This window comes from Carassius carassius, chromosome 3 (genome assembly GCF_963082965.1).
Source record: "Carassius carassius chromosome 3, fCarCar2.1, whole genome shotgun sequence".
NCBI classification, from domain to species: Eukaryota; Metazoa; Chordata; class Actinopteri; order Cypriniformes; family Cyprinidae; genus Carassius; species Carassius carassius.
In genome coordinates this window covers 21,263,148-21,285,874 of record NC_081757.1, presented here as the reverse complement: position 1 = coordinate 21,285,874, position 22,727 = coordinate 21,263,148, and the positions used below count along the sequence as shown (strand labels likewise).

General features: G+C 37.6%; 3 protein-coding genes across 6 annotated transcripts in view; all 3 read left to right on the top strand.

Annotated features, from left to right (window-relative positions):
• The window catches only part of plxdc2b (plexin domain containing 2b), a 57,991-nt gene extending 55,925 nt beyond the window's left edge, over positions 1-2,066 (top strand). The window contains exon 14 of the mRNA XM_059533808.1: positions 539-2,066. Within this exon, the coding sequence (XP_059389791.1) occupies positions 539-658 (120 nt within the window). The 3' untranslated portion in view covers positions 659-2,066. The remainder of the gene's footprint in view (positions 1-538) is intronic.
• A 1,506-nt stretch (positions 2,067-3,572) lies between these two features.
• On the top strand, positions 3,573-15,669 carry nfx1 (nuclear transcription factor, X-box binding 1). Of its 4 annotated transcripts, none has more exons than XM_059533799.1 (25): positions 3,573-3,744; positions 4,218-5,354; positions 5,505-6,275; positions 7,187-7,348; positions 7,676-7,753; positions 7,897-8,002; positions 8,299-8,370; positions 8,453-8,592; positions 8,690-8,789; positions 9,050-9,267; positions 10,754-10,851; positions 10,939-10,969; positions 11,045-11,127; positions 11,214-11,322; positions 11,403-11,522; positions 12,008-12,087; positions 12,224-12,454; positions 12,924-12,997; positions 13,195-13,293; positions 13,633-13,674; positions 13,777-13,872; positions 14,444-14,510; positions 14,614-14,759; positions 14,939-15,043; positions 15,540-15,669. In XM_059533799.1, the coding sequence occupies exons 1-25, from the start codon at positions 3,723-3,725 to the stop codon at positions 15,613-15,615; spliced, it is 4,263 nt and encodes a 1,420-aa protein (XP_059389782.1). In that variant the 5' UTR covers positions 3,573-3,722; the 3' UTR covers positions 15,616-15,669. The 4 variants fall into 4 exon arrangements, 3 of the variants coding, with proteins under 3 accessions (XP_059389782.1, XP_059389772.1, XP_059389764.1); XM_059533789.1 differs by having other exon boundaries at positions 4,218-5,429; XR_009426471.1 differs by having other exon boundaries at positions 4,218-6,275; positions 14,614-14,821.
• Positions 15,670-16,707: 1,038 nt separating this feature from the next.
• The window catches only part of smarcd3b (SWI/SNF related, matrix associated, actin dependent regulator of chromatin, subfamily d, member 3b), a 39,101-nt gene continuing 33,081 nt past the window's right edge, over positions 16,708-22,727 (top strand). The window contains exon 1 of the mRNA XM_059533765.1: positions 16,708-16,978. Coding sequence (XP_059389748.1) covers positions 16,967-16,978 — 12 coding nt within the window. The 5' untranslated portion in view covers positions 16,708-16,966. The remainder of the gene's footprint in view (positions 16,979-22,727) is intronic.

Here is a 22,727-nt window from a genome sequence, read left to right as displayed (position 1 = left end):
TGTGAATCAAATCAATTGATTGAATGTGAGAAACACTTTTATGGTATTGCTGTATCCTTTTTTTTGTCTCCATTCATTTTACTTAAAATTATTTTTTGTTCTACAAAAGCAAGAATTTTTTTCTTATTAAATAGATGCAGAGATTTAATTGCAAATGAAAGCAACTGTATGTAGTTTTGTGTTTTACTGCATCTTTAAATATATCAATATCATAATTACAGTGGAGAGATGTACACATGTATTAGTTGTTGCCTTTTCATGAAATTTCATACCTGCTCACCAAGTAAAGTAACACAAGCCTTTCACTTTATTAGAAGTCCGTGTACCATCTGAATGATTTAGAAATTTACATTTCATGGTAAAAACTTACAGTTGCTTTAAATCAGTATTTCTAAAGTCATGCATTTTGGATGGCTTGTGCAAAAAGGTAACTGTAAAAACATTAATAACCACCTAGTAGAACAAATATGTCTTGTCTCTGATGGGGAGCGCATTTAAAACCAAATCATTTATTAATATCAAACTCATACCTTTACAGAGACGTCCCAGCCGATGGCCAGCGATGAAATTCCGTCGAGGTTCTGGTCATCCAGCATACGCAGAGGTGGAGCCTGTGGGTCAAGAAAAAGAAGGCTTTATTGAATCAGAGCAGTGCTGAGATGCGACCTTTGACTTCTCGAGTCACACACAGCCCCAGCAGCCTTCTTGATGTCTAGCTACAAATCCACACATCTCCAATCATAAAGTCACCAACCCTCCGAAACACTGATGAAACTGGAAACAGTGAGGGTGTGGTGACTGAACGGAAGAGGCATCCAGAAACAAATGCTTGGATCTAGCTTTCAACACTCAAAGCAAAACAATCCACATTCAGAGGAAACGTTTGGTAATCAGCTGGATGGATAACGGCCCAGCAGCTTCTGCTCGGCTCCTGACGTGGTGCGGGGAACAACTCTTGTTTGTTGATTGTACAGGATGAGGTTTTGACCTTTCACCCTCAAAATCATCTTTGAACTGAATGCAGCTTTGTTTGATCCTCTGATTTGATGTACCTCTCGGAGAGAGTTTTCTTTTCTGTCAGTCTTTGAAATGCACATTCATTCAGTTTATGTGTTGGAAATCTTATATAGACCTTTATATATCTTCAAAGGGGTTTTGTAGGGTTTTTATGTTTTTTTTTCCTATTCCTTTATGACTTCATCTCTTTGATTTGAACGGATGTTTTGGACTATGTTGGATGATTTTAGTTGCTTGTTTGAATATAATTGGAAAATGTTCTGTGAACAGATATGTCAACAGTATGAATTCACTTTTTTTCATCCAACCATATTCCAACATTTTAGGACATTTTTGCACATATCCACTTAATGCACATATATTGCTTTTTTCCCAAGTTGATTTTTTTTCTCATCTTGTTGCTTATGCATATTTACAAGACTTGTGAGACTGTGTGTGCATGTGTGTGTGTGTGTGTGTATGTGTTTGTGTGTGTGTGTGTGTGTGTGTGTGTCTTTGTTTTGATTTTTTGTTGTTTTTGTTGTAATATTATGGTACACAATGATCCCTTAAACATGCCATAGTTGAAATCAAGGATTCATCCTGGTTTTAGCATAAAGACAAGACAAGCGTCGTCTTCTGACAGCTGTCAGTCCTTAATCAGACAGAGGTATTCTTTTGTTTGATAATATTTGATATAGTGATATAGTAGAGCCCTCATACTGCTGTCAGGTCATCTGAGTTTGATAGATTACAAGCAGTGGAACTGAGAACTGCAAAAATGAATTCATTTTGACTTCAAGAATGTGATTTATTTCTCTACAGAAAGAGTAACACATCATATTACAACCTTATATGATAAACAATCAGTGTGTTCTAAATAATATTTTCCATCGTGTTCACTAATAATGGATTTTGAGTTGGAAGGTTTACAATATTTATCCTTATAAAATGCAAATAGTTGTGGCACATATTACTTTCTCCTGAAAAGACATTTTGAGTATTGTGACCAAAGAACTGTCATCTCACACACACACACACACAAATATATATATATATACACACACACACACACACACATATATATATATATATATATATATATATATATATATATATATATAACAAGTGTAAAACATTTCTTTAATACTGTACAACCAGACGAAATGGACAATGGTAGATATTTTTGTTTTCTGTTTGATTATTTCAGCAAACCTATGCATTGGGACAGTTCCTGAGAGTTTCTTGAATAGTTTCTTTTTTCATTCTTTCTTTTTTTCTTTTCTTTTTTTTTTTAAATGTCTGTTAGGTGTTTAAGCATGCATGCAAGGGAGATACATTTGTCTCCAATTTTATCCTCATAACAGGGTGTCTCACCAAAAATCAAGGTCTAAATTCTATTTTGATTATCTTTCTTCACTGGAAGACCTGTTTATTTTCAGCAGATGTGTATGTATATGTGTGTGACATTGAATCTCTGAATGTGTATGAGTGCACACTAATGTAAGATGAAAGTGGATGTTTATTGTGTGAAATATTCTCGAACAATGTTTGTTGAATGAGGTTAATTTCCTGTTCAGCAGTGATGCCTGGTCTCAAAATTTGGGGAAACAAACATATTAGCGACTGAATTTTTGATAATCATAATCTTCATGTTGTGCCACACATTGAGACAGTGAAATACACAATGCTGTAATCTGTGTACTCTTGTGTTACTACTGTCAATTTGATTACATTATACAGTTTGATTAAATAATAAAGTTGTTTAAACTGACAATTTCCTTCCATGCATCTGGTTTTTAGAATGAATGTCTCTATTCTCTATTAAAGGCTATATTATGTTCACGAATGGTATAGAAGTATGATTATTTATAATAATCCATCCATAGCCATGATTACTTTATTCCGTGAGTGAAAGTGTCCAATAACGAGTGGGTTAGATTCATTACGAGTAAATTTTACTGGTTATGTGATCCCCGATGAAATAATCCGGTGTTCTGGCGTATGATATTTAAGTAAGACTATTGTCTTTATAATGAGAAAAATATTGAATTCATAAAACGATGTTTCTAATCTTATTGAAGAATTAATCCTGATTAACGTATTTCTGTAAATGTTAATTGTCAAAGTGCACAATGAAATATATATTTTCATTGCCAAGGTATGAAAAAAACATATTTCAATAAAGATCAAATTCAAAGCATTGTGGCATTGTTGTTGGTGGCCTATAAAATAATAATAAAATAGATTTTATATTTCGACAATTTTAAGATGGAATTTTTACAAATATTTTATTAATTACTTGTCAAAAGAACAAGAGGTATTACATATAAACAAATTAACATTAGCTGCCAGAAAAAAAAAAGAAAAGAAAAGAAAAGGGGAAAAAAGAAAGTAAAACATTTCAATGCTTTTAGAGCCTTACATGTTTTCGGTGCTTTTTGTTTGTTCTAAGAGATTTACATGTAATTTAAAGTAATTTATAAAATGTGAAAAATGTTATTCTGAGACGTAAATATGTTGTTACGTAGTCACAGCTGTGACGCCACAGTCACTTGTCAGCGATCTCTGTCCTCTGATTGGACGAGCAGTTTCAGCACAACTAGCACCAACTCGGTCAGTGTAGTTGATAAACAGTTAATCTTCCTATCGGCTTCTCGGTTGAATTATTATATTCAACGCAGTTCTGAGGAAATCTCGTCGAAACTGTCTTGAGTTTCGTCTGAATGGCTGAAGCCTCCATTACAGGTAAGCGGTTAATTATGGCTTCTCGCCTCAGCGTTAGCTGTAGTGAAGTGTGGTTGGTTACGGCCTCTCAGCTCAGCAATATTCTCGAAGTACGTTAGTTATTTAAGATAATCAAACTAAATAAAAAAGAGATGTGTTGTGATTTCTGTAAGCGATTTATTCGACCGTTTACAGATGTAAGTTATATTTTATCAGTCATCATCACACGCCGCGTCCATAAGGACGAAGTGGAAGGAAGTTGGTTTGTGAATGTGTAACAAATTAAAAGCACGAAAAGAGTGTCAGTAAATTCATGATTTGACCTTCTTACAGTAAAGAGAATGGCAGGTCTCGTCTTATCTTTGCCACGTGACTGCCTGTTGCGAAAAAGCCGAGTCAGTATGTGTAGACTATAGGCTGTGTGTAGATAGTGCTACAGTAATAAAGTCAAAGGGCAGAAAATAAGCCTGACAAACATTTGTCTTCACTTTTAGACACATCGAAGTTGAATCCAGAGTCTGCCGAGTTTGTACCACAAGCTAAAACCACCCAGCCCTACTCTAGGAGAAGTTACAGGCAGCAGCACCACACTCAGGACTGGAGGGCTCAACATGTTCGGCCTCATCATCACATTAGACAGTCCGATGAGACTAAGCACAGTCAAGATGAGTCTGAAAACCCTGACAATAATACATTACTGCCTCCTGAACTTCCCATCAGAGGAGACGTAAGAGGTAGAGGAAGAGGAGGAAGACAAAGAGGAGGATGCGGTGATGTTAGGCGCATTAATGACCGTCACGCTCCAAGCGAGAGATGGACAAAACCTGGAAGTGATAACGACTCCTCAGGATGGGACCACAGAGCTTGTGGCCGTGAGCGACCCAACTCACCCACTTCAAATAGATCAATAGATGAGGATAAGAAAGAGAGATCAGCTGTGGAAGCCAATGTAAGAGTGTCTTATCAAGCTAGTCGACGTAAACAGACTAATAAAGCAAGAGCAGAGAGATCGATAAAGGAGCCTCAGCCCAAGGACCAAGTGGAGAACTGGGAAAACCAGGCTGATGCAGGAGTCACAAGGCCTGCAGCAGTTCATGAACATCCAGAGCCTGAGCAAAGGAACCTTAAGGGTTGGAGAGGTGGAGATCGCCGCATGCAGCCCAGTTCCTGGAGGAAAGGTCCGGCCCCTAACCATGGGATTGAGGGTAACTGGAGAGAAAGAGAACCTGCTCAGATCAGAGAGGAGGAGAGGAGAGGTGCAGAAGATGAAGGCAGAAGACAAGAGGAGTCCAGCAGAAACAGAGGAGCTGTGAGAGGGGAGGAGAGGAGAGGTACAGAAGATGAGGGCAGAAGACACGAAGAGTCCATCAGGAACAGAGGAGCTGTGAGAGGGGAGGAGAGGAGAGGTACAGAAGATGAAGGCAGAAGACAAGAGGAGTCCAGCAGAAACAGAGGAGCTGTGAGAGGGGAGGAGAGGAGAGGTACAGAAGATGAGGGCAGAAGACACGAAGAGTCCATCAGGAACAGAGGAGCTGTGAGAGGGGAGGAGAGGAGAGGTACAGAAGATGAGGGCAGAAGACACGAAGAGTCCATCAGGAACAGAGGAGCTGTGAGAGGGGAGGAGAGGAGAGGTACAGAAGATGAAGGCAGAAGACAAGAGGAGTCCAGCAGAAACAGAGGAGCTGTGAGAGGGGAGGAGAGGAGAGGTACAGAAGATGAGGGCAGAAGACACAAAGAGTCCATCAGAAACAGAGGAGCTGTGAGAGGGGAGATGAGGAGAGGTACAGAAGATGAGGGCAGAAGACAAGAGGAGTCCATCAGGAACAGAGGAGCTGTGAGAGGGGAGGAGAGGAGAGGTACAGAAGATGAGGGCAGAAGACACGAAGAGTCCATCAGGAACAGAGGAGCTGTGAGAGGGGAGGAGAGGAGAGGTACAGAAGATGAGGGCAGAAGACACGAAGAGTCCATCAGGAACAGAGGAGCTGCGAGAGGGGAGGAGAGGAGAGGTACAGAAGATGAGGGCAGAAGACAAGAGGAGTCCAGCAGAAACAGAGGAGCTGCGAGAGGGGAGGAGAAGAGAGGTACAGAAGATGAGGGCAGAAGACAAGAGGAGTCCATCAGGAACAGAGGAGCTGCGAGAGGGGAGGAGAGGAGAGGTACAGAAGATGAGGGCAGAAGACAAGAGGAGTCCATCAGGAACAGAGGAGCTGCGAGAGGGGAGGAGAAGAGAGGTACAGAAGATGAGGGCAGAAGACAAGAGGAGTCCATCAGGAACAGAGGAGCTGCGAGAGGGGAGGAGAAGAGAGGTACAGAAGATGAGGGCAGAAGACAAGAGGAGTCCATCAGGAACAGAGGAGCTGCGAGAGGGGAGGAGAAGAGAGGTACAGAAGATGAGGGCAGAAGACAAGAGGAGTCCATCAGGAACAGAGGAGCTGCGAGAGGGAAAAGGCCACTAATACAGAATCCAGGGTCAAGAAGAGGTGGAGGTCCAGAGCGACGGACCGGACTGGTGAAGCATATGGAGCCTCTCAAAAGCAAAGAAACCCAGACAGGTGATGTGCTTTAGATCAGGGGCTTGTACCATGAAGCCGGTTAAGATTAGTATGTGCCAATCCTGGGTTCTAGGCACTATGAAAGTTGTTCATCATAAAGTGTTTGTCGCCTTATAACTTCAGCTCCATGGCTAACATGCTCTGTAGTAGGTTTTGTTTTGCGTATGCAATCTAAAATTAATAAACAGCTCTGAGCAATGTCTTCTCTCTGTAACAAATGAAATTACTCCACAGGGTCCAATTTTACAATTATTAGTAAACCTTTAGTTAAAATGCATGTAAATATATATAGTATCCTGTAGCAAGACTCAATATATAAAACTTTAATTTTTTTTATTGTGGACTGACCTATGGATATAATCAACTGTACAAAATAACTTGTTTTAACTTTATGATTTAGGTAGATGTCCTTTTATTTATCTTTTTTCTCTTAATCAACAGAAGAGGGAAGTGAATCCACTAGTAAACCACATTTTCAGTTTTGCACATCATGTGATTGGCTGTCCACTACTGATGTCACTCTATCACACTTTCAAATCCTCAGTAGTTATTTAATTAATGAAAGTTTAAAGCCTGAGCTTAGAGAGGAAGTTGATAATCAGCATCATGGCACTAACAATACCTGATTGGATTGGTTTTGTCAACTTCACAACTCAACGGTTTGTCAACCAATCATGTGATCTAGATTTTGTTCTGCTAGCTCAATGGTACAAGTCCCAAGATGTCTACAAATATACACATGTTTGTTATATTCTTTAAAATTATTGTCACTTACAGCTATTCCATTGTATGTCTTTTGTACGATAATCAATCATTGACAGATTTCTAGTATGATAGTACTGTATTTCTGTGTATCTCTTAGCTACAAGTATTTTTAACGTGTTCAACACTGTGTGTGTGTGTGTGTGAAGGTTGTCTAATTGAGCAGCTGACGGAGGAGAAGTATGAGTGTATGGTCTGTTGTGAAGTGATTCGGGTCATGGCTCCGGTTTGGAGCTGTCAGAGCTGTTACCACGTATTTCACCTTAACTGCATCAAGAAATGGGCTCGCTCCCCAGCATCTCAAGCTGATGGTACGTCAACTGGCTCTCACCTGTGATAGGGGACATCACCAAAGACTGTGCTCTCTTATTGTTAGGAAAGGTAGAATCTGCAGCACACAATTTGGCAATGCAAAAAAACGTTTTTTAAGATTTGAGTATTTCCTCAGTAGACAGGAGTTGGTCTGGCATGCCTAAAATAGCTGCCTGGAGGTGTCACAAATACGACTGCAGAGTGAACTGACTTTCTTGAAAGTAACTATACAGACTACTGAAGACATGATTTCTAAAACATAAATGCTAAACACATTGGGCTAGTCCATAGCTTATTAACAAATTGAAATGGTTCAATATTTACAGATGGCACTGAAGGTTGGCGTTGTCCTGCATGCCAGCATGTGGCTCTCAAAGCCCCTAATGCATACTCCTGCTTCTGTGGTAAGATTATTTTAGTTTCTGCATCTGACATAATATTTTTGTTTCTGTTGTAAATCACTCACATTCTGTAAAATGATAATGTGGCTCTATGTTTATAATGAATAACAAGATTTTTTTTTCTCACCTTTCATTTTAATGAACAGGAAAGGTGACCAATCCTGAGTTTCAGCGCACTGAGATCCCTCATAGCTGTGGAGATATGTGCGGGAAAAAGCGGAGTGGCGGGGAATGCAATCACCCCTGTAACATGTAAGAGCCCAGCAGCACAATCAATGCATTTACATGCTTTTGGCTCAGGTTGAGTGACAGTGATTTAAAAATACTAGTTTTTTTTTTTTTTTTTTTTAGAAGTCTCATGTAAACTCTTCTGGTAGACCTGAAATCATCTGCTTGTACCAGCTTTTTTGTGTTTTTCTTAAGAGTGATTACCCAGCTAGTCATACAGGCAACTGACTTGGCTGCACAGCTATAATTATGTGTATGTTTATGAGATATGTGCAATGTCATTGGTCAATCCAGTGTTGAATTTCTCTTGCTCTATGTAGCTTGTGCCATCCTGGGCCCTGCCCACAGTGTCCTGCTTTTATCACAAAGTCCTGCATTTGTGGTAGAATGAGGTACAATTACCTTTTTGTAATTAACTCTATATGTAGTCCACATATATACAGGCCAAACAACACCGATTTCTTGTGTGTGCAGAAAGCAGGTTCGTTGCAGTCAGACAGGACCTCTGCTTTGTGAAGAGGTCTGTGGAGCTCTTCTGAACTGCTCGGAGCACTTCTGTGCCCAGGTGTGCCATTCAGGGCCATGCCAACCCTGTCAACTTCGTGTTCAGCAAGGTAAGTACTGCTTGTCATGTAATTGGTTTCAGAATCTATGCAGTCATCTCATTTTAATGCATTATAATTCTCCTGCCATGTTTTTGTACTCTTTCAGCCTGCTTCTGTGGTGTGGCATTCAGGGAGGTGGCGTGTGGGACTGACCGGGAAAAGTTTGATGGATCAGGACATTTCTCCTGTAGCAAGCCCTGTGGAAAGTATGTACTATCAAAAACATGTCTCCGCTTGTCAGTGTATGACATTAATCATTTTACAAGTTCTGTTTACAGACCTTTTTGTTAATTCTCTAGTCTTAAATAAGAAGACTTGTGTTTAGACCTCTTTATTAATGTTATCTTTTTTTTCCTGTTTGACTTCGTATTTTATTTTGGTTAATACAGACATTTGAACGTGTATTTTGCATGTTTTTTTTTTAGTAAATGTGTGTGATCGCTCCTCTCTCAATCTGTTGTTTTAGGATGCTAGACTGCCAATCCCATCGCTGTCAGCAGTTCTGCCATCCTGGGCAGTGCCAGTCATGTCCACTCAGCCCCAAGCTGGTGCACAGTTGTTCATGTGGACAGACTCCATTATCTAAGCTTCTGGAGCTTGGCTACCCAGAGAGAAAGAGCTGTACTGACCCGATCCCCTCCTGTGGCAAGACCTGCAACAAGCCGCTGCCATGTGGAGATGGTGGTATGTGTCTGATTTGGGATGAGTTTTTGATTATAAATTGAACGGGGATTAAAGTTTGTTGTTAAAATGTTCTTCTGATCTCGGTTAGGATGCAAAAGACCCTAAATTCACCATGAAATCACTTTTTTTATGGAATATTGCAGTGTTTAATTATTAATGTTTTATCTGAGCACGTCATTATTTTTCAAAATTCTCGTTCCCTTTTAATCATTAATCGAGAACATTAACTTCCCCTCCCCCCAGCAACAACATCCTTTCACTCAGAAATACACCAAAATAGGAAAGAAAAGATTATCACAACTTAATTTCATGCTTATTGAAAGTATACAGAAACAATAAGAACATCATTCTGTGATACTTTTAAAACTTTGCTTGGTTTGTTTGAGCAGTCCAGCTTGCCAATGTCTGGATCAACATATTCTGTAACTAGGATGAGACTGTATGTCAGAAAACTGGCAGACAGGTAGTGATTGGTGTTAAGAAACCTTAAAGAGCATTCTAGAGTCATGCAATATTAGATTTAGTTATATGTTAAAAGCCTACATTTGCATATATTGTTTGCAAATGATCATTTATTGGCAAAATATGGAATGCTTACATTTTTCCTCATTTCAAATTCAAAGATTGAGTGTGACCAGAGTTGGGAGTAAATACTTGACAATCTACAGTCATTTCCATTGTCTTACAGTAGCAAAAAATTGAACATTTTCAAACGAAGCACTGCAAGCCAGTTGAAAGCTATATAAATATGTACGATTCAAATCAGTTGACATATTAAATTAATCGTGATACAATTGGAGATATGAGTTTATGTGAATGTATCTCTGAGTGGAACTGACTGTCTTTAGAAAAGTTTAGATTTTCTTTTCATTTTGCCTCTGCACAATGTACATTTGTAGTGTTCATAAGCAGGGCTGCTTTGTTACAGCGGTAACTGAAGAAACACTATATCATTGCTGCTCTAAAAGCGCCACCTGCTGGCAGAGAGTGAATTTGCATCTCATTTAGCTCATCTGCTGTTTTTGTTTCATTTAAACATGTTTTATTTTGTATAGTTTCACAAAACTAAAGCCAGACCATACTGTTGCTTCAAATTTAAGAATTTTACAATCTAACTTTACCTAAAAAAAACTGCTCATGTTGCAAAGTATGCAGCATCTTTGTTTGGATCGTGATTAAAATGCAGTGGTTGACTAATTTTAAATGGAAAGAGCACAGACAAAGCCTTAGTTTGTTTATATGAACAGATTTATTTTATTTGTGTTATTTACTTGATTTGGGGTTTGTTTTAAAATTAATAAAAGACCTTTTCATTTATAATTTGTCTTAAATCTTGTTTTGTTAATTAAAAAAGAACTGAGATGATAATCTTGTGAAATCAGTATAATGAATTGTATCGCATTGTGAGTTAAGTCACTTGTTACATCCCTACAACACTGTTCAAAATTCTTATGTTTCTCTCTCACTTGTGTCTGGTCTGCTGTAGATTCTGTCCACTTGTGTGAAAAGCTCTGCCATGAGGACAGCTGTGGCCCATGCTCTTTGACCTCATCTATGAAATGCAGATGTGGCAGCAACAGCAAGGTTAGACTGTTATCGCACAGCTGCACAAAGGTCAGGAAGTTCTGAAAACTGCAGATGTAATTCATACTCTCTCTTCTGTCTTAATAGGAAGTTCCTTGTGCAGCCATTCAGACTGAACGTAAGGCTTTAGTTAATTGTGTAACAAAATAATTGTATGTACTGTAAAGTAATGCTAATGTGTAATCCTTTACAGAAGACATGGTGTTTACATGTGAGAAACGCTGCAACAAGAAGCGCTCCTGCGGCAGGCACAAGTGTGGAGAGTTGTGTTGTGTGGTGAGTCTTTTATATTTTCATAAAAGGTTTATCTGGGTGTAGAAGCCACAAGAAAGGTTTATGTAAGCATTCTCTCTCTTTATCAGGATGTGGAGCATAAGTGCTCAATGATTTGTGGTTACAAACTCAATTGCGGTCTTCATCGATGCCAGGACCTTTGTCACCGTGGGAACTGCCAGCCTTGTTGGCAAACTAGTAAGCCTGGCCTTCAAGATCACCTTAATGAATTTCCATCTCTTTTCTTCTTACACAGCACTGTGTTTTTTTTCTCTAAGGTTTTGATGAGTTGGCGTGCTACTGTGGGGAGACTGTGCTCTTCCCGCCCATCCCTTGTGGAACGAGACCTCCTGAATGTAAAAACTTATGTACCCGAAGTCATGATTGTGATCATCCAGGTACTTCTGCTCAGTCAACCACAGATATACTCATTAACGGATATATGTCAAGATTTATACACGTATATATACCCTATTATTCTTTGTGAAGGTTACCTGTCTGTATGGAACTGCGCTTGACAATTTGTAAGCTTGAGGACAATATTTTTTACTTTTAAAAACTAAAAGAAAGTAATTTTTATGTATATATTAAAGTCTCTTATGCATAGCAAGGCTGCATTTATTTATTCAGTACAGTAAAAACAGTAATGTGAAATATTTTAACAATATGAAATAACCATTGTTTATTTAAACATATTTTAAAACATGCTAATATGCTGATTTGATGTTCAAGCCGCATTTCCTATTACTACGAATGTTGAAAACCGTTGTGTTGCTTAATATTCTTGTGGAAACCAAGCTTTATATTTTTTTCAGGATTCTTTGATGAATAGAAAGACACTTGCTGAATAAGCTGATTGTTTTGTTTATGATTTTTTCCATAGTGTTCCATTCATGCCATAGTGAGGAGAGATGTCCTCCCTGTACCTACCTCACCAAGAAGTGGTGCATGGGTAATCATGAGGTAAAAAGACACATTTTTGAAACAAAATCTTCATATTTTTTTAATTCAAATTTAAGCATACGCAGTCCTATTTTGCACTCTGTTCAAGAAAAGTTCCAAATCTCATGTTCAACACCATTTTCACATTTCTCCCTAGCAAAGGAGTAATATCCCATGCCACCTGCAGGACATCTCGTGTGGTTTAGTGTGTGACAAGCTCTTACCCTGTGGTTCTCATCACTGTAAGAAAATATGTCACCGTGGGGAATGCCAGGCAGAGGGAGGGTGTAAGCAGCCATGCACTCACCCTAGAGCTAGCTGTGGACACCCATGTGCTGCTCCGTGCCACCCAGGCACCCCCTGTCCACCCACCATCTGCAGTGCCAAGGTACAGCCCTTCCCTCATCCAAAATCTACACAGATGGTTTATAGATGGAACATGCAGTTATTGCTCAAAGCGTTCCTTTGTTTCCTCAGCTGTAGCCCGATTTGATTCCTTCAATTCCTCAGCTGCAGGGTGCTTGTGGTCTGGCACATGCTTTTACAGACAAATGTGCATTATCGGTTATGTAAAACATTGGCTTGAAAGAGTAAATTATAGTTTTCATAAAACATCTGTTATAGTTGTTTATTATAGCCTGTCAAAATTAATCTCGAATCAGATGATTTGTTGTTTTCAAATGTAGAAGACCGATCAAAAGAGCAGAATATCTGATCATCTAAGCACAAACATTCCTCAGCTATTTTTTATTTTTGCAGACACATTTTTATGTTATGCATGCTGAAAAAACAAGAACGCATTAAAAATGGAGAGCCTCTACGCTTACTGGTAGTTATTTCTCACTTTCAATCTCTAGGTGGCACTGCAGTGTGACTGTGGCCGAAAGAAAGAGACCGTTCCTTGTGCTGATGCAGCCAGTTCATACCAAAGGTTAAAACACCATCATAGACATTCAAAACCAAGTTTTATATTGATAAATTTTTCTTTTTTTTTCACCCACTGATGATTGTGTACTCATAGCAGCCAATCCATTTAAAATGAATGATGTTCATATGCAAATAAGACAAAACATGCTATAAACGTCATATGTTCTAACTGATCAGTGGTCAAATTTCTATGTTTTGCAGATATGCAGCTATTGCCGTTGCCAGTAAGCTGTCAGATATGCAGCTGGGAGAGTCCGTTGACATTGGACCGCTCACAAAGAAAGAGCAGAGAAAGGCCAGGTATAATCACACACTAAAGCTAGCAAGACTGCTTGTTTTTATTAGTCATCCAGAAGAGTAGTCTGTGGGTCAGTGTTTACCTTACATAAATGATAAGTTCAAAGCTGCATCGAAAGAGAGCAGGGTACAGGATTAAAACTCACTTACCACAACATCCAAGTAAAAATTGATTTTGTCATGTCATTGCCAGTGGCTGGTAAGTAATTTCATTATAATACATGGTTTAAATTAAAAGAAGAACACATTGATCTAATAACTTGTACCTCAGAAGGTAAAGATTGTTAGTAATGTGCTTTTGTTGAAGTGGAGTAACCTTTGTATTTGGTTGTTCCCTCAAAGGTTGGAGTGTGATCAAGAATGTGCTGCACTGGAGAGGAACAGGTGAACGTAAAGACTTTATTCACACATTCTTTCCCTCTATCTGTGCCTAGATATGTCTATGTGTGGGTGTGCAGGTTTTGATGTTTTCTGTTTTGCCTCTAGGCGGCTGGCTGAGGCCCTGCAGATTGATCTGTCAGTGGATACCTTCAACAAGTCAGCGTCTTCCAAATATAGTGACTCTCTGAAAGAAGATGCAAGGTGGTTCAAATTCTAAAATAGTTCAAGAATGTATCAACAGTACATAAAGCTAGGACATGGTTGTATGAGACAATACCAAACTCAAATTCTTTGGAGGAGCTCACGATGAAGGCACCAACCATTAAGCAACATATTAAGAGTAGTGAATCAAACTGCGAGACTGTTTTCAAGAATGCAACAGTCAGAAGTATTTATGTAAAAATACTTCTGTTGCTTTCTTGGGAACAGTCTTGGAGTTTAATTCACTACATTTAATAGGTTCAGTTGCTTGCCAAATGTATAAACTGTACAGGACTGTATTTTCAAAAGCATCCAAGCTCAAAACACAAAAATGAGGATTGTAGCCAACTTACAAAATCAACAAATGCTTATCCTTTATTTTTTTTAGTTTAGTAACTGTGCACTAAAGACTGTGCCAGTCGAGTTTGGGTTCTTGCACATTTGCTTTGACAGTTTAAAGAAAAACTGAAGTGTAGAATATACATGCATAAGTTAAATGTTTAGTCTACTACAGAGCCAAGTGAAAGCCTGAATGCTCAAACTAATTAAACTTTTTTTTTTTTTACTTCAGGAAAGATTTCAAGTTTGTTAGTGAAATTGAAGAGGAGATTAAGAATTTAGTTGAACTGGTCAACAAGGTAATATGTAGTTCCAATGATCACACTTTAAATAGTTGACTATCTACTATCCAAGCACTTCTAGCTTTGTATTTCAGAGCTCTGTAATTGTGTTTTTTTTCAGGGTAAACAGCCTAAGAGGAGTCACTGTTTTCCACCTATGAAGCGCGAACACCTGAGAATTATCCATGAGCTAGCAGAGGCATATGGTGTGGAAAGCGTCAGCTATGATAGCGAACCCAAGCGCAATGTTGTGGTTACTGCCGTCAGGTCAAAAGAAACTCAGATTTTAGATTGGGCTTCCAACTGTAATAGTGAATACTATTCTTTTTGTAAGCATAAAAGCAAACACAAGTAAACTTTAAAGGTGTCTCTCAGTTAAGTGTATGTCAGAGTCAGTAGCATTGGGTAGTCTGACTTCAACATGATTGTTTTACATGTGCTTTCAGGGGGAAATCAGTGTGTCCTAACACTAGTCTGGCTGCTTTGATTGAAAGGGAAACTGTTTCCAGAGCTCCTCCTCCTATTGCCCACATCAAACAACAAACAAGCAAGTATGTTCACATATATCTCACCACTAGACTACCATTCAGACTTTGGGCATCAAGATGTTTAAATATTTTTGAAACAATTATTTTTTTATCAGCCATTACTCTTTTTTTTTTTTCAGTCTGATCCTTTAGAAATCGTTATAATCAGATTTTTTTTTTCTCAAAATAATGGATTTGAAATAGAAATCTACTACAGATGTCTTTACTGTCATTTTTGATCAATGTAGTGCATCCTTGATCAATTGAAGTATTAATTAATTTGAAAAAAATTGAATTGCTAATGTCATAACTGATCAGTATGGTTATTCATATGAGCTAATCTATGGATACTGTAAAGAAGTGCAGTGTTTAAAAACACGCTCGTCATTCACAGTCAGTAGAATTGCTGTGGCATGTACATGTGTTTGTTAATATTTTGTGTATTCGTGAAATATGAAGGGTTTTGTTGAGTGTGAAGTGTATCATAACTAATATTATTTTTTATTCACATTTATTTCAGGGCCGACAATAGTAATGCTTGGATGAATCAATCTAAAGAGGAGCCCACAATTGATTATTTTGATGTGCAGGATTGACATGAAATTCTGAATAGTCACTATAATAATCACACAAAATAAAACTGTCCAAAACTATACTAAGTGAGGATCTAAACCTATGATTTGTGGACCTGTTTGTTAGGAGCAAATATCTAGGAGTAAAAATGTATGTGATTTCTGTGCACATATTAACTTGGGGGGAAAAAGAATTGTGGGATGAATTTGTAATCTGAGACTGGACATTATCAGTGACCTTGACAGTGACTTCTGATAGACATCTTACACAAGTGTCAGGAGTGAAGTTGGACATGATCTGCATCAGGAAGGTTGTTGGTAGTAATCTCATTTTACCATACTTTGTTAAAGAAGGTGAAAATAACTGTGCATCTCAGCTCCAATAAATACTTCTGAAAGCACAACTTTTAAGTGCGATATTGAATAGACTGCGGTTCTCCACATTCTGCTTCACGATTATGTAGCCTACTTCTGCTTTCTTCTGATCCCAACAGGAAAGGTACTGTGATACTCCGTCATAATGTTTCTTTAATGAGAAGAGTGACCTTGACGTCAACGCTCATTTATATCAAGAAACACCTGAAGGTTTATGATCAGGTTTTTCTGAGGTTTGTAATCACATGAGTTAAGTGCTGGAAAACTGTCATTGTTCAGTGTGTGATGGGACAATCTGTTCCTGGACCCTTGGATTTCATAGAGCCTGCCGGGACATGGGGAAAAAGGAAAAACGCAAGGGAAGTACAATATTTGCATCCTTAAAAATCAGTATCGGCGAGGCTACTTAAAATGATTGTTCACTTTATGAATTTAATATAAATAACGATAAATTCAACTTTAACGACCAATAATGACAACTTTAATCTCTGAATGAACTATCACTCTTTAATAGCTGTTGTCAACCAGCATCACACGTTTATGGACGTCGGTAATTGTGAGAGGAAACCGGCTCTTATTGTGCGACAGCTGCTTTTTGTAAACTCGTTTAATTTTTACTGCCATCTCTTCTTTACTCGTATCTTTATGTGCAAATATTAGGCGAACTTTTCAGGCCTGTTCGACAAAGGTCCCTCTGTATTTCGCCGGTAAGTGTGAGTTACTGACTGTAGTGAGTGGCGCGTAATTTGTCGACGCTCCCTCCACAACCAGAGTTTTATTCGACGCGCTTGCGCCTCAGCGCTCACCGTCTCTGGCTGCATCCCCTCCTCACTCCACTGCCTCTCCACACACTGACTGTCCAGTCACTCCAGCACCGAGCAACAGGGTGTGTGTGTGTGCGCTTCCAGCTATAAAGAACTTAATTTCCATCGCTCCGGACAAACATCCGCTTCTTCATCTGCCCTCCGCTGCCCTTAACAGCCGGCCACAGTAACCTGCCATGGAGAGGAAGGTAGGACATTTACAGCAACATCATAACAATGTCATCTACTCCACTGAGCACTTATTAATCAACAGTGTTCAGTGTCCGCGGTCTGTTACCGTCCTAACGGTGTATAATCCGCCCATCTCATCACAGACAGTCAGATTAGTGCGCATGGGAGTTTTCCGACTGGATCTAGTTTATTTGGCAATGTAAAGAGCAGAAAGAGACTGTATATGAAGCCGGACAGAACACACACACGCATACACTGGTGCACGTGTTAATCTTGTCTTCTCCATCACTGATCTTCAGTGCTGATGAAGGGTTCTTCATGATCTTAATGCTGACTGGAGTGAGAGGTTCAGAGCAGCACTTAAGGCTGTAGTGGAGATGTTATGAGACATCAGATACTAAGAGCCTCAAGTACCTCTCAGCTTCAGTTGTTGGGGTTCCAAGTGTTAACTAGAAATATAAAGATGCCTTTCCTCAAAATTTACTCTTATAGTCCATGTGAGTTGAAACCTAGAAATATCAGGAATTTTAAAACTTATTTTCAAGCCTGAAGGCATGGAAATATTGAATTGAATATAGAAATGACATTTTGATAATGCAGTCTTTGATTTTTAAAAAAATGATCGTGATAGGAAAGTTTAGAATTGACAGGAAGCAGATTGATGGGGGGAGCTCCTCGAGGCCGGGATTCGAGCACGGGACATCCGTAGTGCAACAGCTCTTTATGTCTGTGCACTGTACACAAGGCTTTCAACACATAGTCTCTGAAATCTTTTTCAAGTAATCATAAGCAATAGTCATAAAAAATGTATACGGTGAAAAAAAGTGTTCAAGTGTTTATATCATGCTTCTACTGATTTGAACTCTCTGAAACAGAATATTTGTCGTTTCAAATACTGTGTATCCTTACAGATATAAGTTAGGCCAAGATAATAACAGTGCAGGCCTTGCCAGGAGCTTAAATCAAATATTAATGATATGCTATGAGGCAGCACATTATGATTGTCCAGAATCTTGTTTTTGTATTTGTAAGGGTGGTAACTCACATATGAACCCAACTTTATTGTTTCTGACTTAAATAGTTTTCTGTTTTCCTCCATTGTGATCTGAAAAATGCCCAATTTCCTTGTGATCCTGCACATACAGTACTGACTGTTTTGATGTCACTAAAATATTTTAGATATACTGTAAAAGTAATAGTCCTATACATCTGAATGAACGTAAGAATGACTGTTTTTACAATAAACAGATTAAAGCACTTTTTACATTCCAGTCAAAAGTGTAAAAGCATATTGAAATGGATGAATTGAATATGACTGGCTACATTTTTTATATTTTTATTTTGTTCACTTTTATTATTTCATATATATATTAAGAGGTGAGTGTTCAGATTTTTTTGCATTCATTGCATTCGTCCTTCATTGCATTGGGTGCATTCTGCTTTCCACTATTAGGTAACCTAGTTCTTAATATGTGCTTTTATTCCCCAGAAAGGTTGATATTATGATGCTCCATCATAATTTAGCTGTTTCTTATACGAGTGGAGTGACCCTGATATCAGTGTCTGTTCACTCATATACCAGTAAAGAGCTGGAGGTTTATAGACCATTTTCTTTCGGGGGAAGGGTTCATGAGATAAGTGTTATTTTATAAAACAGCATATATAGCATATGGCACAAATCATAAAAGTTCAGTTCCCTATTGAATATATCTTATGTTTTGTTGTGATTTCAAAGTAATATTGTGAAAAAGCATTTGTGATCACAGTGTTGAGTTACAATTCCCTCACATTTTTGTTTTCCTCATATATCCATCTCAGATGGCTGCGGAGTAAATCAAAGTACAGCTAATAATTTATTTTAATTAAGAGCAATCAGTAGTCATGCAATACACACGTTTTTGGGCTGTGGTGAGATGCACGCTGCTGGAGTGATCTCTGTAACGCTTCTGCTTGGATGCACTGCAGGATTGTACATGGCCATTGACTGTATTGACTGTAGATAAGCTGAGCGTGCTGGAGCACTCATATAGTACATGTGGACCGATCTAACCAACACTGGTGTCTGTGAGAGCTCAGGCTGTGTCCATATGCAGTATCTAATGTTGTGTGTGAGTTTGAGAGAGTAACAGTGTGGTTCCTCACTGCATTCTAATGGACAAATTTATTCAACATTTATACGCCATTCAAACCCCTTTATTTATTTAATTTTAATCATGAAGCATAAAATAATTTTATTACGATCGTATCAACCTTTGTCAACCTTATACACTACCATTTAAGTTTGCGGTCTGTAAGATTTTTATGTTTTTGTAAGAAATTATGTTCAAAATGGCTGTGTTAATTTGATGATAAATTCAGTAAACACAGTAATATTGTGAAAATGTTTCTATTTGAACGTATTTTAAAATGTCATTTATTCCTGTGATGGCAAAGACATTTTGTAGCCATTACTTTAGTCCTTCGTTTCGGGTTTTATCTTTACTCTCCCTTTTGATCATTTAATTGTGTCCTTGCTAAATAAAAGTATTAATTTATTTCAAAATATGTGTTTAATTTCTTAAATGTTTGTGATTATTAATGCTTTCGTGGGCAATTGTTATAATACACACACATTTTAGCCCAATATTTAGTGTAATAACTTGTCCAAGTTTAATAGGAATAATTCAGTCCACATGTATTATACAGGGGCCATGTAAAAAAAAAAAAAAAAATCTATCTACTGAAAATTATTTACAATAAATAAAAACAATTGAAGGCTATAAAATAGTAGGCCTATACCCATGGTTCCTCAAATGTTTGAAAACGTTATTTCAGGCATTTCTAAAAAAATAAATAAATAAAAAAAACATCAGAGAAAGTCAACTTTTTTTTTTCTTTTTTTGAAAGCACAGATTCGTTTCTATAGAAGACAAAAATGAATTGGTCCTAGTAGGACACCATTAAAGTAGTCCATATGACATGTAAACTACAGTACACTAAGTTTTTTAAAGCCACTTGATAGCTTTGTGAGAAACAATAACTTAAGTGCAGTAATTTGTGATAAAGTTGTGTATTTTATTTATATTTAATTGCTGTACAGTAAGTCCTGTAAAGCTTGATACAATAAGAGAAGTTTTTGTACTGCCTGCTGTCTCTCAGCGAGACATCTGTTAAATGCTTTAACCTTTGGGGATTGTACACCGTGTGGCCAGAGTAGCTTCAAAGTGCTAAGTCAGTTGTTGTTTTGTTGTAGGTTGTGGTACCAAGTCGCAGGTGTGTCTTTGAGCTCGAGGCCTTGTATTCTCTCTGGAAACAATTCCAGCGAGGCCAGCAACACTTAGAATGGATCACAGAAGTTTGCTTCAGTGCCCAGCAATCTTCGGAGAGTGAGAGAAATCCCATTAGTATTCAAGGACCCACTTTTGCTAGCTGTCACACCTCAAGAGCTTTTGGGAGAATTGGCTCTTTCACAAGTGAGAGTGCAGGCAGAGAGATGAAGGGATGATTATTAAATACTCGCTTCCTTTCATTCTTTTTCTTGTTCTCCTTCACTGCCTTCCTGCAGGTCTAAATGTGAGGAATTAGAATGCTGTATTCTAGAAACGCCTCATGTGTCATGCTGCCCTTTGTTCAGCTCAACAATGCTGCTTCTCATTTGTTAAGACACCTGCAGTATTTGCATTTCTGATTTATATGCGTACTTGTGCTTTATCCGAGCCTGTTTCTTGTATTTGAATTCTAACTTTATTTTTAATTTATTTGACACATAAATTAAAAAAATATGAATGTCATTAACAAAACATCAAACCAAATTATATTTAGAAGGCAGCACAATGTTATATTAACATTTGTCTGTTAAATATATTTATTTTGTTTTTTTCATATTAAATGTAATATATTAATGTTATGTTTATATATATATATATATTTTTTTTTTTTCCCTCAATTGTGGAACAGGGATGGTTGTTATTAAAAACAAAAAGATTTTTGTTCTGCCTCATTTGTTTGCAGATGCCACTTGGTTTGGTATTTTGCAGTCTAATAGTTCAGTGACATTCAGACCCCCCCAAATACTCCTTATTTGGCTGGACTGGAATGATCTTGAAGCATTAAGGTAAAACCGGCCTTTGTAAGTGCAGAAACTTTGTGCAAGCTCTTATGAGGGAGTTTGATTTGCTTATGCAAGAAAACATGGATTGTGAATGCAACCAAAAGTCAAGCAATCAGCTTGCAAGGTTATCTTTTCTAAAATAATGTATCTGTATTTATAAAGATTCTGTTTTGTAGCTTAGTAGCCTTATGTTATTCATAACACTTTGCATATACACGTTTTAACAGTGTTATGATGTTTGTAATGTGCAAATGCCACATCTAAAACCGGAATACATGCTGCTCTTATGTTTACTTTTCACTGCCACTTTAATTTTCTTTCATGTAGCTCTGCGAGACTCTACAATGAGATTTTAGACACTGCTGTACCCCAATAATCTTATATTAGTACCTCAGGACTACTTATAACTCTTAAGACTGTCTACCTTTATTATATCTGTTACTGCCACTTATTTATATGTACAGTAATGCTCTGTCCATGTCTTTCTGTCCATGGTCACTGAAGTCACTCAAAAATCTCAGTGCTCTCCAAGTACAGTACGTCTATGTCTTTTATGTCTTGTTATTGTCACTGTATGTCTGAGCCTCGTCACAAGCATTTCAATGCCCAGTTTTCCCATGTGTTAACTATGCAAATGATAAATAAATGCCTCTTGACTCTTGACCACCTGCCAGCTTGGACTCTGTAGAGGGGTTTAGTTCTCTAGTTCGGACCTTGACACATTCTTACACTGCTTTAGTCAACAATTTATACTTTTATGGTCAGTTTGCAAACCTAGAGTGACTTCCCCCTTGTGAAAAAGAAATTGTATTGAATTGTATTGAATGCACACTTGTGTAGTAGGCTACATCAAATTAAAAAGTATTAAAAAAATACTTGCTTGCATAATGCAATATGAAATAAAATGCAACTTAAGTGTACTTAAAGAGTACACTCTAAATGTTTCTAGACATACTTTTAAAAAGTTCACTTTGTAATAATGTCAAATTAAAAGTTTAACTTTAAAGTTAATTTTAAATTGTTTTGATAGTATTTTGTTGTGTATTTGTTGTACACTTATATTGAATAATAAAGCACTTCATTATAAGTTTAACTGTATAATGTTACTCAATATCACAATTGATATATTTTAAATGTATTTTAAAAATTACTAAATGTTTTTCAGTGATACCAATACTACCGAAGGAAATTTTTCTATTTTCTTTATATTTAACCGTTAACTGCCATTCAGCATCACATTATAATTGAGAGCTATCTATTTTAACATTTAAAAAAATAACAGTTTTTTGAAAGAAATAACATCTAATTCAATTAAACTTAAAACAATCTTTACATTTAACCCATTACAATGTCATATTATCTGTAGGAAATAAGTAAGAATTATACAGAAAATGAATAATGAATGAATAATCCTCTTTTGTTCTTTGATTAACAGACAGCACAGCAGCTGGTTATTAGATTATTTGGCTGCTATCACTTTAAGAGCTGCCACTGCTGAATATGACGTAGATATGACACACATGCTGGTAGTTTCATTTGCGCTTTATTATGAAATGATACAGGCTACAGAGCATGCTGCCATATTTGTGGATACAATTATAGCGCGTATGCTACAAACACAATATAATGGCTGACCGGACAGAAAATCTTGTTTGCTGACATATGGCCTGACAACA

Coding starts and splice junctions, on each gene's coding strand:
- nfx1 (XM_059533781.1), top strand. CDS start 3,723: ATGGCTGAAGCCTCCATTACAG. Junction 10,970..11,044: donor TGCAGCCATTCAGACTGAAC/GTAAGGCTTTAG, acceptor AATCCTTTACAG/AAGACATGGTGTTTACATGT. Junction 12,088..12,223: donor GGTGCATGGGTAATCATGAG/GTAAAAAGACAC, acceptor ATTTCTCCCTAG/CAAAGGAGTAATATCCCATG.